The sequence below is a fragment of the Perognathus longimembris genome, chromosome 6 (genome assembly GCF_023159225.1).
Source record: "Perognathus longimembris pacificus isolate PPM17 chromosome 6, ASM2315922v1, whole genome shotgun sequence".
NCBI classification, from domain to species: domain Eukaryota; kingdom Metazoa; phylum Chordata; class Mammalia; order Rodentia; family Heteromyidae; genus Perognathus; species Perognathus longimembris.
The window spans coordinates 13,620,599-13,637,722 of NC_063166.1; the positions used below are offsets into that span (position 1 = coordinate 13,620,599).

A 17,124-nucleotide genomic window follows, 5' to 3' on the forward strand; every position below is an offset into this window, starting at 1 on the left:
ACCACTGAGCTACGTCCCCAGCCTACTCAACTCCATTCCAGGTCTCCAACACCATCAGGCAACTGGCCCGCGGGACCGCAGCGGGTCGGGTTCGATGAGGTTTAGTTCGGTTGCTTCGGTCTAGTTCTGTTGCTAAGGCCTGGAGCTTCGTGGTTGCGGGGGAAATGACGTCAGGCTCCACGGGCGGGCTAAAATTACACCTTCCTCCTTCCCGGATTGGCTGCCAAGTGTTGACTACATTCCCAGTCTCGCGCGCTCCGGGCTCGGGTGTCTATCTCTTACCGTCTGGGATAAGATTCCGAGGACAAATATTCATCGAGCACTGGATTTCGGGAAGAGAGGTGATCCGAACAATCCAGCTGCTGCCACCATGCCAGGCACTTTGGCCTCTCAGGTACATTTTGACCCAATAGACTGGCCGTAGTTGGAAAGGCTACCTGAACCGAAGGGAATTGTGGAATTTATAGTTCTAAACTAGGTTTCGGTGGAACCGAGGCTCAAGGAAGACAGTTGTTGTTGTTTTGGGAGGTGTAGGGGTGGGAAAATGGGGACTCACTAGAGGCCTGGGAAAGGAAGAGGAGTCTGTATAAGAATCCTGCAGTTTGGTCTGGGAATATGGCTTAGCGGTGGAGTGCTTGTCTAGCATGCATGAAGCCCTGGGTTCGATTCCTCAGCACCACACAAACATAAAAGAGCCGGAAATGGCGCTGTGGCTCCTGTACTAAAGTGCTAGCCTTGAGCAAAAGGAAGCCAGGAACAGTGCTCAGGCCAAGTTCAAGCCCCAGGACTGGCCAAGAGGGGAAAAAACAAAAAGAAAAAGAAAGAAAAAGAATCTTGCAGTTAGCATGGTTTTGTTTCTCTTTTTCAGGTGCTGACCCTAACCTAAATCCATCACTTCCCAATTAAAATTGTCGATTCACGAAGGTAAAAGCGACCAGTCAACCAAATGGAGCTGCCACCTGTCAGTCCAATGAGAGAGGAAGACTCTTCTCAGTCTCAACAACAGTGGGAAAAAAACTCCTGGGAGAACCTTGATCCAACTACTCAATTTCCAACTGAAACTCTTGAACTGGGAGTGAGTCAAGATCCAACCAAGCAGATTCTAGGGAATTCTAAAGGGTCTGAAAAACTAGTGGCTGGACTTGAAGGAAACTCTGATAAGTTTCATGAATCAACCAAGGAGACGCTAGAGCCTTTACAGGCTTCTAATCTCTGGTACTGTCCTGATAGGAGCTTCGTCAAGAAGATCATAGTCCGGGGCGATGGCTTGGACAAACCCAAGCTAGGTTCCCATTGTCGAGTACTGGCTTTTGGGTTTCCTTTTGAGTCAGGGCTGCCAGAAGGCCCGACAGAACTAACTGTGGGTGTAGGATCATGGAAAGAGGACTCCTGGAGGGAGCTCATTGAAAAGTGCTTAGAATCCATGTGTCAAGGTGAGGAGGTAGAGCTTCAGTTTCCTGGGCACTCTGGACCTCCGGTCAAGCTCATATTGGAATCCTTCACTCAGGGTCGGGACTCCTGGGAGCTGGAGACCAGCGAGAAGGAAGCTTTGGCCATGGAAGAACGTGCAAGGGGCACAGAACTATTTCGAGCTGGGAACCCAGAGGGGGCCGCCCGATGCTACGGACGGGCTCTTCGGCTGCTGCTGACTTTACCTCCACCTGGCCCTCCAGAACGAACTACCCTTCATGCCAATCTCGCTGCCTGTCAGTTGCTGCTAGGACAGCCCCAATTGGCAGTCCAGAGCTGTGACCGGGTGCTGGAACGGGAACCTGGCCATTTAAAGGCATTATACCGAAGGGGGGTTGCTCAGGCTGCGCTTGGGAACCTGGAAAAAGCAACTGCTGACCTCAAGAAGGTGTTAGCAGTAGACCCGCAAAACCGGGCAGCCCAGGAGGAGCTGGGGAAGGTGGTCATTCTGGAGAAGAAACGGGATGCTGGGCTGGCTCAGGGTCTGCGCAAGATGTTTGGCTGATTAAAAACTTAAACCTTAAAAGAGACAGGAACCTGTGAATTGTGGTCTGTGCTGTGAGATTTTTAGGGGCCCAGAGGAAAGGCTTCAGCCTATGCTCTATTTTTCCCGAGTGAGGTAGTGACCATCTCAGTGCGTATCTTTGCGGGGAAGCGTATCCAACCAAATACCTTGGAAACTTGTTTACATTTAGGACTGGCTGGGGGAGGCGAAGGGAAAGGTGCCGGACCTTTAAATCCTATGGACTACATTTCCCAGGCACCTCACCTTGGTCTGTTGTGCGCGTGCGCCAGCTGTGCGGCGCTCCCATTGGTCTTGCCGGTACACCCGTTCTCTACATTCACGTGCGGAGGGGTTATCCGGGTCTCTTATTGGTGTGCAGGACTTCCGGTATACCCTCTGTTTTGGGAGAGCGATCTGATTCGTCGGTGATGAGGGGAGGCGGGCCTTGGGAAGCCGTCTTTTGGCCGGGGGGTGGGGGGGGCAAGATGGCGGAACTGATGCTCATCAGCGAGATCGCGGACCCGACGCATTTCTTCACCGACAATCTACTGAACTCGGAGGAGTGGGGTGCGCGGCGTGCGGCTCCGGGGGGGGGGGCGGAGAGGGCCATGGCAAAGCGCGTCCCCGAGGCACGCGGGCAGAAGCAGAGGCCCAAAGACGAAGGCAGGGAAATAGCGAAAGCACCGTCTGAAGGGAGGGCGGAGCCGAGGGGCTCCCGTGGTGGGAGATCTCCCCCCTCGGCGAAGGCCGTGGAGTTGTTCCGGGGCCGGGGGAGGAGGCCCCGGGGTTCCCGGGCAGTGTCGCTTTTCAAGTGGGCGGGCGGTGGGTCTGGCCCCGCTGAGCCAATGAGGGATGGGGCGGGGGCTGGCGTGGGGCGTGCGGGCCGGGCGACCCTCCTGACTCCCCGCCCCGTTCGCAGACAGCCCCTTGTACACTGCCCTGGACGAAGTGGCCGAGGAGCCGACAGAGCTTTTCCGCTGCGTGGAGCAGGATGTCCTGGTATTGCTCGCCTACCCTTTCCCTAGCCCTTGGTGGGTGGGGACGTTCGGTCGCAGAACTCGGACTCCCCTCCAAGCCAGATCTCATCTGGGATCCCTTCTACTTTCTCTCATTCCCGCCCTCCGATATCTTCTCTTCAGTTTGACAGCAGCTCTCTGGATGTGGGGATGGATATCAGTCCCCCTGAACCTCCGTGGGACCCCCTGCCCATCTTCCCAGGTAAGGCAGCCTTTATGGTTCCCTTCATCTTTCCAGAAACAAGCCTCCCACTGTTTCCTAGAAATCCTGTAATCTCCTGCGTCCCCTCTCACCCCCTTCATAAGTGAATATACATCCTTCTCTGATCCCTACTTGCCTGGGGAGGGTTCCTTACCCCACTGTTAGGTTTATTAAAGTAGGTAGCCGGTAAAGGAGAACGCCACGCGGTATTCAGGCAGGAGAGAAAAGTTTATTCCCGAACTGCTGGCCTGTGGCCGAGGTGATGCTTGGCCGGAGAGAAGGGGCGACCCCACACCCCCACCCCTGCCTTATCTAGGGCAGGGGCCGGAGGGTGTGGCCAGGTGGATTAGGATGTGACCTCAGGGAAGGGGGAGGTAACTGCCTCCCAGTCTGCTGGTCAGGTAGGGGGTTTCTGCATGGGGTGCTTTGGGCGGACCTTACACCCAGATCTTTAAAATCTCTTAGATTCTTCTCAGACTATTAGTTATTTTCCACTCCTTTTCCCTCCAGATCTTCAGGTGAAGTCTGAGCCATCTTCCCCCTGCTCTTCCTCCTCCCTCAGCTCAGAATCATCACATCTTTCCACGGAGCCCTCCAGCCAGGTGAGAACGATCTCTGTAGCAGGGGCTCTGCTCCATCACTCACGGATGCCAAGGAATTGATTTGTGTACTGAGTTAAGAGGTGGGGGCTTCTTCTGCCTTTCCTATTTCTCCAATGCCTGCCTTTTCCATGCTTCCACTTTAGTTGTCTAGAAGTGAAGATGGAGTCTTTTTTTTCCCCCTCCCAGTTATGGGGCTTGAACTCAGGGCCTGGGCGCTGTCCCTGCTCCTCTTTGTGCTCAAGGCTAGCACTTTAGTGCTTGAGCCACAACTCCATTTCTAGTTTTTGAGTGATTAATTGGAGATGTGAATCTCATAGCCTCTTTTCTGCCTGGGTTGGCTTTGGAGGACATTTCTGCCTGGGCTGGCTTTGAACTGGGATCCTCAGATCCTAGCCTCTGAGTAGCTAGGATTATAGGTGTGAGCTACTGACACCAGCTAAAGATGGAGACTTTTAATATACAGAGATACATGACAGTAGTGGGTGGGGGGGGGGGCTGGCAAGAAGACATGTTTTTTTGAGATTTGTTTGACCAGCCCTAGGGCTTGAACTCAGGGCTTGGGCACTGTCCCAGAGCTTCTGTTGCTCAAGACTTGTGCTCAACTATAGCTCCACTTCCAGCTTTTTTTTTTTTTTGTATGTGTGTATGTGTTTAATTGGAAATAAAGAGTGCCATGAACTTTCTGGCTGGGGCTGGCTTCTAATCAAGCTCTCAGCCTCCTAAGCAGATAGGATTACTGTCATGAGCCACCAGTGCCCAGCTAGAAGACAGTGGTTAACTGTGGAGAATTCTGAACCATTCTTGTCCAACTTGTCCACTGTAAGATGATACTTGATATCAAGAATAAAGTAGAAAGAACAAAGAGCCAAAGACTGCTTGGAAGATAGTGCTTTGGAAGATACTTAGTATCATTCAAACTTTTGTTCTATTATTATTATTATTGGTACTAGAGTTTGAACTCAGGGTCTGGGTGCTGTCCCTTGTTGTTATTGTTGTTCTTGGGTTTTGTTTTTTTTTTTTTGGCCAGTCCTGGGGCTTGGACTCAGGGCCTGAGCACTGTCCCTGGCTTCTTCTTGCTCAAGGCTAGCACTCTGCCACTCCAGCCACAGCGCCACTTCTGGCCATTTTCTGTATATGTGGTTCTGGGGAATCGAACCCAGGGCCTCATGTATATGAGGCAAGCACTCTTGCCACTAGGCCATATCCCCAGCCCTGTTGTTCTTGTTTTTGCACAAAGCTAGCACTTTACCATTTAAGCCATAGCTCCACTTCTGGTTTTTTGGAGGTTACTTGGAGGTAAGCATCTGACAGTATCGTGGGTTTGAGCCACAATCCATATATTTCAGTTTCCTGAGGAGCTAGGATTACACGCATGAATCACCAGTACCCAGCTTTGTTCTTTTTTTTAAAATAATTTATTTATTAATTAAACAAAAAAATTTTCTGACAAGGTGTTGTGCAAAAGGGGTACAGTTACATAGTAGGGCAGTATGTACATTTCTTGTGCTATCTTACACCCTGTTTTTCTTTCCCTTCCCTAGGTCAGGTAGACATATATACAATACACAGTGTACCAAGAACATATACAGTAGCCACGTGGTCTACGCCAAAGAAAAATCGCCTAGGGCTTTAAATGTAATGTCTACAATAGACAATATGTCGACAATACTCTTATATGAACGTACATCCATAGCTTTTGAGTTATTGTGATCCACTGAGAGCTTTGTTCTTGTTCTTATTCTTTTTTTGTTTTTTGGTTCTGGTCCTGGGGTTTGAACTCAAGGCCTGGGTACTGTCCCTGAGCTTTTTTTTTTTTTTGCTCAAGGCTTGCACTCTACCACTTGAGTCACAGCTCTACTTCCAACTTTTTGGTAGATAGTTAGGGATAAGAGTCTCATGGACTTTCCTGCCTGGGCTGGCTTTGGACCCTCTTAGCTTCCTGAGTAGCTGAGATTACCAGCATGAGCTATGGATAGGTATCGGTTTTCCATGGCTTGCCTGATCTCCACTCCATTCCTGCTAATGGGACCTTTCTGTGCTTCTCACGGTTACCCCCAAACTGGGATATACCCTGTGTGTGGGGGGGTATTTAATTTTCAGTACACCACTTTCCCCATTAGGGGGTTGGGGATCACTTGAAATATTTCTGTGCAGATTTTATGTAAGCCACTGTTAGTAAAAGTGTTGGAAATGAACTTTAGGAAATGATGAATTGGTAAAGTGAATAAATAACCTCTACCACCATTAGGCGATCCTGGTTCCTGAAACCAGACTGTCAGAAGAGCCCATTCCCCTGAGACAGTTCTGAGCCATCACTCAGAGTGACAAATGGAGTCAGAGGAGGGGCTAGGGAGCTACTGTTTGTGACTGTTATGCTACCATTTTCTGTAATGATGGCAACTTTTTTTTTTTTTTGGCCAGTCCTGGGCCTTGGACTCAGGGCCTGAGCACTGTCCCTGGCTTCTTTTTTGCTCAAGGCTAGCACTCTGCCATTTGAGCCACAGCACCACTTCTGGCCATTTTCTGTATACGTGGTGCTGGGGAATCGAACCCAGGGCTTCATGTATACGAGTCAAGCACTCTTGCCACTAGGCCATATTCCCAGCCCCCCCCTCCCCCCCGCAACTTTTGAGAATTGTACTTTACTGGAACTGTGCCAGGCATCACCAGCTGAGTTTGATGGTGTTCTTCTTCCCACCCTTAAGCCTGTCCTTGGCTTTGTGTGGTGGAGGGGGCTTTCTAAGTTTCTTCTTTTGATGGATGAGTGCTCCAGGTTTCAACCCTGTGGGGAGAGAGAAAAAAAGGCTGTTTCAACCACACACCAATTTATTCTGCTGTTTCAATGTCAAAATTAAAGGAAACTTACATTAAAAAAACAAAAAGATTACCTGGATGAGCCAGCTCTTGTTCTTATTCTTATCACTAGCACCTGGCTCTTGTTCTTATTCTCAATGCTGCTTGTGTTTCCTTTCCTTCTTTCTGCCTCCCTGCTCCACCCTACCTCTCACCCAGGTGCCTGGAGTACAGGAGGTGCTACAAGTGAAGACAGAGTCCTTAGCACCCCCACTCTGCCTCCTGGGAGATGACGCAGCATTGCCATTTGAAACTGTCCAGATCACCGTGGGCTCCGCTTATGATGATCCTTCAGGTAATAACCGGCTGCCACTCATCCCGGCTGCCCTTGGGTACAATGCACGTCTGTGTGCATGTGTCTAGCTACTGAGGGTGGGGGGCACAGGGCCTCCAGTACAACAGTGGGGACAGCGCGGGCAGGGCAAATGGCAGGAGAGAATGAACATTTTTAGAAACTGAAGCAAAGGCAGTACTGAGGAGATAAAGATGTTGTGTTTGCAAGGATGCATGTGTGTGCGTGCACACACTAGTACTGGGGTTTGAACTGAGGGCCTTGCACTCTCGCTTCATCCTTTGACTCACTCACGGCTGGTTCTCTACCACTTGAGTCATGTCTCCACTTCTAGCTTTTTGCTAGTTAATTGGAGGTAAGTGTCTCAAGGACTTGTCTGGCTAGGCTGGCTGTTGTGTTATTCAACTTTTTGTTAATTTAACTTTTTAAAAGTTGTGGAGAGGGGCTGGGAATATGACCTAGTGGTAGAGTACTTGCCTCATATACATGAAGCCCTGGGTTCGATTCCTCAGCACCACATACACAGAAAAAGCCAGAAGTGGCGCTGTGGCTCAAGTGGCAGAGTGTTAGCCTTGAGCAAAAGAAGCAAGGGACTATGCTCAGGCCCTGAGTTCAAGCCCCAGGACTGGCAAAAAACAAAACAAAACAAATAACAAAAGTTGTGGAGAGTTGAGGGCTGGTATGTGTAATTGAGTTACTATTCCCCTGGCAGCCTTTTTTCTTTTCTTTTTGTTGAGCTGGGATGTCACTGTGTTGCCATGCTTGCTTTGAACTCCTGAGGCCAAGAGCATCCTGCTTCAGCTTCCCATGTGCATATCACCACATCCAGTTTCCCCAATACTTTATTATAAAGAAGTTTTAAATGTAGAGGAAGGTTGGAATACCATATATCTGACTAATAGGTTCTTTAATTAATATCATTGGTGTTTGTTTGTTTTGTGCTGGTGCTGGGGCTTGCACTCAGGGCCTGGGTTCTATCCTTGAGCTACTTTTGTTGAAGGCTAATGCTCTACCACTTGAGCCACAGTTGTACTTCAGACTTTTTTTGAGTAGTTTATTGGAGATGAGAGGCTCGCGGACTTTCTTGCCTGGACTGGCTTCAAACTGTGATCCTCAGATCTCAGCCTCCCGACTAGCTAGGATTTGCAGGCATGAGCCATAGGTACCCAGTCTTTGAGCGTGTGTACTATGTGTGTGTGTGTGTGTGTGTGTTTATGTGCACATGTGTATGCCTACCTGTCCCAGGGCTTGAACTCAGGGCCTAGGCCCTGAGCTTTTTTGCTGAAGGTTAGCACTGTTTACCACTTGAGGAACAGCTCTACTTCTGGCTTTTTGGTAGTTAATTGGAGATAACAGTCTTAGTTTCTTGCCTGGGCTGGCTTTGAACCAGGATCCTCAAATCTCAGCCACCAGAGTAGCTAGAATTACAGGCATGAGCAACCAGCAGCAAGCCTCATTTGTAGTATTTGTGTTGTTAGGTGTACTTACTCATGAGTTTATTCAATAGGTCCTTTTTTCTTTTTTTTTTTTTTTTTTTTTGCCAGTCCTGGGCCTTAGACTCAGGGCCTGAGCACTGTCCCTGGCTTCTTTTTGCTCAAGGCTAGCACTCTGCCACTTGAGCCACAGCGCCACTTCTGGCCGTTTTCTATATATGTGGTGCTCGGGAATCGAACTCAGGGCTTCATGTATATGAGGCAAGCACTCTTGCCACTAGGCCATATTCCCAGCCCTTTTTCTTCTTCTTTTTTTTTTTTTAGTTTTTATTTTTTGCCAATTGTAGTGCTTGAACTCAACTTCTAGGTGCTGTCCCTGAGCTTTTTTATTTTCCCCTCTCAAGGTTAGCACTCTACCACTAGAGCTATACTATAGCTCCACTTCCAGCTCTTTTGGTAGTTAATTGGAGATATAAGTCTTAAGGACTTTCTTGCCCAGGCTGGCTTTGAACCAAAATCCTCAGATCTGAGCTTCCTGAGTAGCTAGGATTACAGGTATGAGCCTCCGGTGCCTGGCTTTGTTTTCTTTTTTTTTTTTTTTTTGGCCAGTCCTGGGCCTTGGACTCAGGGCCTGAGCACTGTCCCTGGCTTCTTCCCGCTCAAGGCTAGCACTCTGCCACTTGAGCCACAGCGCCGCTTCTGGCCATTTTCTGTATATGTGGTGCTGGGGAATCGAACCTAGGGCCTCGTGTATCCGAGGCAGGCACTCTTGCCACTAGGCTATATCCCCAGCCCCCTTGTTTTCATTTTTTAACTGACAAAATATAATTATTTACAGGGTACAGTAATGTATATGTGTATATATATGTGTGTGTGTGCACATATGTATGCAGTAGTGCATGTATTATATAAAATGACCAAGTTGATGTATTATATATGTTATGGTGTGTACTGGTTATATATTAATTATTGGCTGGTTGAAGATGAAGGACTAAGGAGACCACCAATATAATCTAAGCTTTCTTCCTTGACTTCAGTAGGACAGGGAAGTATAGAATTTGAAGGATAGACAAGTTGTATCTGACATATCAAAAGAGGACACACACAAAGTAAGATTTGAATCAAATGCCAATGGCTCTCACCGGTAATTTTACCTACTCAAAAGGTTGAGATAAGAGGATCATGGTTTAGAGCCACTCCAGGAAGGAAAATCCATGAGATTTATCTCCAATTAACTGGCAAAAGGCCAGAAGTAGACCTGAGTAAGGCTCAGCACCCCTGAGTTCAAGCCCCAGTCCCTGCACAAAATAAATAAATAGGCCTTGAATCACCTTTAGCAGCAAAGCATACTAGTAGCTTTGTAAGAACAGTGGGGTCTTTTGTTGTTGTTTTGGGGTTGTTGTGGGTTTGGTTTTTTTTTTTTGCCAGTCCTGGGGCTTGAACTCAGGACCTGGGAACTGTGTCCGTGAGCTTTTTTTGCTCAAGGCTAGCACTCTACCACTTAAGGCACAGTGCCACTTCCTGTTTTTTCTATTTATGTGGTATTGAGGAATCGAACCCAGGGTGTCATGCATGCTACCACTAAGCCACATTCCCAGACCAGGACATATTTTCCACTCTTTTTAGGTATTTTGTGAGAGCCATCACTGTGATGAATGGGAAGCTTAGTCCTTGCTTTTGGAGAGCCGTGGGAGGGCTCTAATACATTGTGGTTATTAAATACTTCCAGTAGTAGTCACCTCTGCAGAGCTGTGGATGACAAGGGAAAGAGAGAGAAAGGGAATTTATTTTTCACAGAATTCCCCTTTGTTCCTGTGGAATTTATATCATGTGGCTGTATTTCCCTTGGAATTTATATCACATGACTGTTATCTATTCAAAATAATCATATTAGTGAAGCTTTAAAGTAATGTTTATGATTGTATAATTAAGCACCCACATGAACAGTATAGACCAGAGGGAGTAACACACTGTTGACCTTTGGGCTGGGGCTGCCCCCAGATGGGTTTTATTTCACCCACATGGGGCCTACATTTGTTTTTATGGGGTGACAAACAAGTTGTAAAGTGATTTAACAGAAGCTAGGAAGGCTGAGGCAGCTCTGTGATTTGCTTGGGAGGCTGACAGCCCTGGAAGGGAGGAGCAGTGAGCCTGCTCAGGGCCAGTTGAGTTTGGCTGCCTGACCAGTGGGGGTAGGTGGGAATGGAAGCGACCAGCTGGCAGTTTGGGAGTCAGGATGTGACATAAGCAGCCATTGGATGGAGCAGACTTGGCAGTTGTCAGCACAGAGATGTTGGACCAGGGGATAAGAATCCAGCAAGATAGGAACATGGGCCAGATAAATGCTAGAGACGCCCTTGTCTACACCCCTTCTCTGTGACTAGACAAGGTCTGTGAAGAAGGAGGAGGGAACGGCGCAAGGAAAAGGGCAGCCTTGAGGAAAACTATGAGAAGAGCCACTGAAGGAGAAAGGCAGGTTCAGGCCAAGAGGCAGAGGAGAGCCAGCAGCAGGTCGGCAGCTCCGTGCACCTTCCGGGTTGCCTGTCTAGGTCCTGGATAGGTTCATGCTTAGGCACAAAGAGCAGTGACCCATTTCTCCTTCAGACACAGCTTCCCCTTGACATCCAGCTTTTGTTTCTTTTGTCACTGCACAGATATCCATACCAAGCTTGAGCCCGTCTCTCCATCTTCCTCGGTCAACTCTGAGGCCTCTCTGCCCTCAGCAGACTCCCCCAGCCAGGTGAGCACAAGCTTTCCTCCCTCCTTCCTCCCCTCATCGAACCTCCTCTGCTTCAGGAGCATGTCCCCGTCGCCTAGACCATCCTGACTAATGTCTCTCGCCGCCGCAAGTAGGCTTTTACAGGAGAGGAGGTGCTGGAGGTGAAGACAGAGTCCCCGTCCCCTCCAGGGTGCCTGCTGTGGGATGCCCCAGCCCCGTCACTCGGAGCAGTCCAGATTAGCATGGGTCCATCCCCTGAGAGTTCCTCAGGTAATGGGGCTTCCTCACCCCTCCCATGATCCCCGGTAAGAAGCGGATAGTCCTGGAATCTCTCCCTCCTTCCCTCTCATTTTCCTTCAGGCAAAGCTCCACCCACCCGGAAGCCACCACTGCAGCCCAAACCTGTGGTGCTAACCACTGTCCAGATGCCGCCCAGAGCTGTGCCGCCCAGCACCACCGTCCTCCTGCAGCCCCTGGTCCAACAGCCTGCAGGTACCGAAGGGGCTGGCTGGATTCTTAGGGAGCGCACAGCCACTGGGGTTCCCATGAGCGCTTAGGTGAGAGTACAAACACAAGGACCCCACCTGACTCATGCGCTGTGACCGCTTGCTCTCTCACCCCAGTGTCTCCAGTTGTCCTTATCCAAGGTGCTATTCGAGTCCAGCCGGAAGGGCCAGCACCCACGGTCCCACGGCCCGAGAGGAAGAGCATTGTCCCAGCTCCTATGCCTGGGAACTCCTGCCCGCCGGAAGTGGATGTAAGTGCCCAGAGCAGAGGAGTAGGAAGGCTTGTTAAGTCAGTCATGGAGAGAACTGAAGGGTGAAGAGGGAGGTGAGTTGCAGGAGCAAAAAACGAGGACCCCCTAAGCTGGGAGTCAGTGGCTCACACCTTTAATTCTAATTATGCAGGAAACTGAGATCTGAGAATCATGGTTCAAAGCCAGCTTGCTCAGGAAAATCTGTGAGACTCTTACTTCCAGAAAAAAAGCCAGAAGTGGAGCTGTGGCTCAATTGGTAGAATGCTAAGGGGCAGTGCCCAGGCCCTGAGTTCAAACCTTACCCAATACAAAGAAATGAAACAGTGAGGATATGGACTTGCAGGATGGCCTTAGGAGCGAGAACGCGCCCCTTTCTAAACTCCATGTAGTGTTAGGTCCATAAGTTTTCTATCAGTGCCACAGAGAAGTCGGGGTGGTCTCGGGAAGTCACAGGCAAGGGTTGTGGTGATAGAAAGGGGCTACTTTCTAGGAAACTCAAAGTATTCCATAATTATAGCAAGGTTAATTAGGCTCTGAAAAAGATGATCAGGAAGAAGAGTCATCCAGAAAAGAAGGGAATTCCTCCTGCAGTCCACCTCACCCAGTTCTGAGGAACTGGAACGGGGAATGGTTGCAAGAAAGGCTTTTTCCCTGGGTGTTGGTGGCACACACCTATAATCCTAGCTGTTCAGGAGGCCGCGCGCAGAGGGTCATGATTTAGAGCCAGCCCAGGCAGCCAAGTTTGAGAGACCCTTATCTGCACAAAGCTGGAGCTGTGGCTCAAGTGGTATAACATGAGCAGTAAGAAGAGTCAATGGAGAGCATGAGACCTGGGGTTCAAGCCCCAGTACTGGCATGAAGGGGAGGCTCTTTGCTTGGAAGGTTTCAGTAGAGCAGAAAAGGCCCCATTTGTGGCTATGTAGGTTGAAGTCAGAAAGGCAGGAGAATGGCCCAGGCGAGCTTTGGTTGGAGGCCTGGCCCCTCACCTTTCATTCTCTATTTGACCTCTGTGGCTGGCGCTAGGCAAAACTGCTGAAGCGGCAGCAGAGAATGATCAAGAACAGAGAGTCAGCCTGCCAGTCCCGGAGGAAGAAGAAAGAGTACCTGCAGGGGCTGGAGGCGCGGCTGCAGGCAGTGCTGGCCGACAACCAGCAGCTGCGCAGGGAGAATGCTGCCCTCCGGCGGCGGCTGGAGGTACTGCTGGCCGAGGTAAGCCTGGTAAGCCCGGACTATTTCTTTGGGAAAGGAAAGGAACATAGGCTCCCTGAGGTCACTCAGCCTCTCCTGTCTCTTCTTCTACATTTTAGAACAGCGAGCTCAAGTTAGGGTCCGGAAACAGGAAGGTGGTCTGCATCATGGTCTTCCTTCTCTTCATTGCCTTCAACTTTGGACCTGTCAGGTGAGACCCACTTCCGAGTACCCTCTGGGTGGAACCGAGCTTCACAGCTGCATGATCACATCCAACGATTCCAGTGTGACCACTGCTAGTGTATCCAGCAGCCCTTTCTTGCTCTACCATTTCCCTCCTGGGTGACACATGAAGGGTAGATCATGGTGATAAGCAGTGGCTCTTGGGAGCTGAGTTCTGGGCTCTAGGCTAAGTACTCACCTTTCGTGTTTCCCAGACCTGTGAGGTAGGGACACTTGCTGTTCTCTTCTAGATGAGGAGAGTCTGCAGTCGACTGCAGAGCCCTTGCTCTCGACAAGACACTTGGTAAAGCTGGGATTCTTCTCCCCGCTCTGTCCGTCCCTTCCCACAGCATCAGCGAGCCTCCTGCAGCTCCCATCTCTCCTCGGATGAGCAGGGAGGAGCCTCGGCCCCGGAGACACTTGCTGGAGTTCTCCGAACAAGAGCCAGTTCATGGCGTTGAACCCCTCCAGGGGTCCTTCCAGGCCCCTGAGGAGCTGCAGCCCAGCCCAGCAGGACAGCCCAGTTTCCGGTGAGGAGAAAAATGGCCCCTTTCTCCTTTGGAGTTAGGAACCAATTTTCTTTTGGGTGGAGCAGGAGCCAAAGCAGCGGGCGCTCATGCTGGTGGTCCCCGCCTTGCCCTTCTCTAATCATTGCTCCTTCCCTGCTCCCTGCAGGAACCTGACAGCCTTCCCCGGAGGGGCCAAGGAGCTCCTGCTCAGAGACCTGGACCAGCTCTTCCTCTCCTCTGACTGCCGCCACTTCAACCGAACCGAGTCCCTCAGGTGGGGGGACTCAGGGCCTTGCAGCCCCTCCATGGCCAGCCTGGCTGGCCTGCATCCTGTAGCTTCAGCACCGGCTCTTTTGTGTGTGCTGATACCAGGGCTCGTACTCACCGCTTAGGCACTGTTCTTTAGTGTTGTTGTTTTTTCACTCATGGTTGGAGCTCTACCACTTCACCGCAGGTCCATTTCCAGATTTTTATTTTGTTTTATTTTATTTTTTGTGGTGGTTAATAGGAGATAAGAGTCTTATGTACTTTCCTGCTCAGGCTGGCTTTGAACTGCAGTCTTCAAATCTCAGCCTCCTTAGTAGGGAGGATTACAGGCAGGAGTCACCAACTGCTGGCTTCCCTGGCCTTCTCTTCTTTTCCCTGCATGCAATCCAGGGAAGCAGGCATGTTGGCCTGGCTAAGAGGGGGTGACTGGCCTCTGCCTCCCCAGGCTTGCTGACGAGCTAAGTGGCTGGGTCCAGCGTCACCAGAGAGGCCGGCGGAAGGTCCCTCAGAAGGCGCAGGAGAGACAGGTAGGAGCCGGCCGGCGGAAGAGCAGGGCTGAATGGCATGGGGATTTCAAGGGAGTGAGAAGTCAGGGGTTGTTTGGGGAAAGTGGAGCAGTGGGTACGAGGTGGCGCGAGCTTCCAGGGGCCGCCTGTGTCTCCCTTTTCCCTTGACCCTCTTCAAATCCTTAGATACTTCTCCTTCCAGAAGTCTCAGCTACGGAAGAAGTTACCTCCAGTTAAGGCAGTCCCTACTCAGCCCCCAGGACCCCCAGAGAGGTGAGCATTCGTTGTCGTCGTCAGTGCGGTGATGGGCTTCCCCCTCCCCCCACTGACGTCCCTGTCTCTGGGGAAGCAGGGGTTCTGTGGGCCAGCTGCAGCTGTATCGCCATCCAGACCGCTCCCAGCCCGAGTTCCTGGATGCCATCGACCGGCGGGAAGATACATTCTATGTGGTCTCCTTCCAAAGGGTGAGTGCCGCCTCCCTGCCCTAGCCCTGGGGTCTGTCACCCCCGAGCCCCCCGCCAGGCTGACTTCACTGGAGAGGGAGCACCACCGGAGACCCCTCTTCCTCTCTTCCACCATCTGGTCTGGCCTCCTCCCCAGGATCACCTGCTGCTCCCTGCCATTAGTCACAACAAGACCTCCAGGCCTAAGATGTCCCTGGTGATGCCGGCCATGGCCCCCAATGGCAAGTCTTCCCCCCTGGGGGTGGGGAGGGATCCCCAAGTGGAAGAAGGGCAAAGTTCCCACAGGGGGCCGTGGGGTGGGGGGTGAAGGGAAGAAGAGTGTGGGTATCCAGAGGGAGTGAGTGGAGACTGGGTGGAGGTGGGGACAGGCCGCACCCAGCACTCAGGAAGCCAAGCCAGGAGAGTCTGAGGCCAGCCTGTGCTCCCTAGCGAGACTGCGTCTCCCAAAACTGTAGTGAAGGTGCGGGGCCGCGTGCGTGACTGGGCAGAGCAGGGTGGGCTGCACCCTGCGAGACGCTCACTTCTTTTTTTATTTTCTCTCGATGTTCTCTCCTCTATAACCCCCTCACTCATCAACACCATTTTATTTTCCTGCCCCTTTCATTCTCCCTGCCCCACACTCCATTCTTACCTTCTCATCTTAACCCCTGCTTTGGGCCTCCCTCCTTCTCCTCGCCCCTCCCCTTCCTCCTCCTCCTCAACTCTGTCCTCACAGAGACCCTGTCAGGCCGGGGGCCCGCAGGGGACTATGAGGAGATGATGCAGATCGAGTGTGAGGTCATGGATACCAGGGTGATTCACATCAAGACCTCCACGGTGCCCCCCTCGCTCCGAAAGCAGCCATCCCCAACCCCGGGCAATGCCACGGGCGGCCCCTTGCCAGCTGCTGCAGCCAGCCCGGCCCACCAGGCCGCTGCCCAGCCCCTCTACCTCAACCATCCCTGACCTCTGCAGCTCACCCTGAAGTAGATCTGGGGGTGGGGGGTGCAAAATGACACACTGGGGCAGTTTCAGCTTTCCCCAATCCCTGGGCTGGGGGCAATTGGTAAAGGAAAGACAGGGTGTGAGATTAGGCACTTAACTTGGGGTGATTTACCCCTGTTCTCACCCCTTTGCAGAATCTAGGGCTCATCTCATTCCTATGCCTGTGTACTCCTTACTCTTTTGTTTCTCCGTGAGTAAAGATGGGCATTGGTCCCCAGGTGGGACAAGGGAAGTTTTTACATTTTGGATCTGGTTACCAGGAGTTTGGGAGGGGTGGTCGAGGGAGATCGGTTTATGTGTGTGTGTTACCTGCCTTTTCTCTTCTTTTTTTTTTTTAATGTTTAAATAAACAACTTGGAGGGAGTTAAAGGCATGGTGGCTGCCTTCCTGGCTCGTGACTTTGCTAGGGGCCAGTTTCAAAGAACCAAGCGCAGAAGCTAAGCTCTGCTGGTGAGGTGGGGCGTCGCTCACCCCCTGCCCCACCCCTGCAGCTCCCGGCTGGGTCTGTGTCTAGCGAAGATGTCTATGGAGTGACACCCGAGGATACAGTTCACTGGAATGTGTCTGAGTAAACAGGAAGGACAGGGGGCCCCACGCCCTTCAGGGGGCCCAGTAGCTCCTGTCCTCTCTCCAGAACGCCCCCTCCCGCCCCCCGCATTGCTTTCCAGGATGAACAACTCACTCACACAAACAGCAGGAGCTGAGCCAGAGGGCTCTGAGCTCAGGAAGAGGGAGCAGGGTACAGAGGGGGTGGTGTTCTGGGGTGTGGTGGGACACCCTCTTAGCCCTAAACTGAAGGAGACCAAGACTTGAGGGTCAAGATGAAAGCACACGATGAAAGGGGGTCAGGCTGAGAAGGCTGTGTGTTCAAATTAGGAGGAAGGGGAACAGTGAGAGGCTGAGCCTGCCCAACCTGGGGGGGATCCCCCTCCAGCTGCCGCTGACCCTGCCGGGGTGTCCTGGGTCAGCGGGAGGGTGTGAGCTGGCCCTGGGCTCTCTGCCCGGATGACTGGACAGGGGCTGCCGGGCCTTAAGCCCAGACCTGAAGGAGGGAGAAAGAAGCTCACGTGTCCAGCCAGGCTCCCCTCTCCGACTGTGTTTAGGGTGAAAACAGACTGGGTAACTATGGCAACCT

At 51.4% G+C, this 17,124-nt stretch overlaps 2 protein-coding genes across 3 annotated transcripts; both read left to right on the forward strand.

Annotated features, from left to right (window-relative positions):
- Positions 1–206: 206 nt before the first annotated feature.
- On the forward strand, positions 207–2,324 carry Fkbpl (FKBP prolyl isomerase like). Its single transcript, XM_048347321.1, has 2 exons — positions 207–394; positions 869–2,324. The coding sequence occupies exon 2, from the start codon at positions 947–949 to the stop codon at positions 1,973–1,975; it is 1,029 nt and encodes a 342-aa protein (XP_048203278.1). The 5' UTR covers positions 207–394; positions 869–946; the 3' UTR covers positions 1,976–2,324.
- A 109-nt stretch (positions 2,325–2,433) lies between these two features.
- Positions 2,434–16,413, forward strand: Atf6b (activating transcription factor 6 beta). 2 transcript variants are annotated; one of them, XM_048348037.1, is made up of 18 exons: positions 2,434–2,542; positions 2,895–2,974; positions 3,115–3,193; positions 3,704–3,795; positions 6,808–6,943; positions 11,028–11,113; positions 11,227–11,362; positions 11,453–11,584; positions 11,716–11,849; positions 12,873–13,058; positions 13,157–13,248; positions 13,610–13,789; positions 13,935–14,042; positions 14,481–14,562; positions 14,747–14,814; positions 14,894–15,005; positions 15,142–15,226; positions 15,721–16,413. In XM_048348037.1, the coding sequence occupies exons 1-18, from the start codon at positions 2,461–2,463 to the stop codon at positions 15,948–15,950; spliced, it is 2,100 nt and encodes a 699-aa protein (XP_048203994.1). In that variant the 5' UTR covers positions 2,434–2,460; the 3' UTR covers positions 15,951–16,413. The 2 variants fall into 2 exon arrangements, with proteins under 2 accessions (XP_048203994.1, XP_048203993.1); XM_048348036.1 differs by having other exon boundaries at positions 14,744–14,814; positions 15,721–16,412.
- The last annotated feature ends 711 nt before the right edge of the window (positions 16,414–17,124 follow it).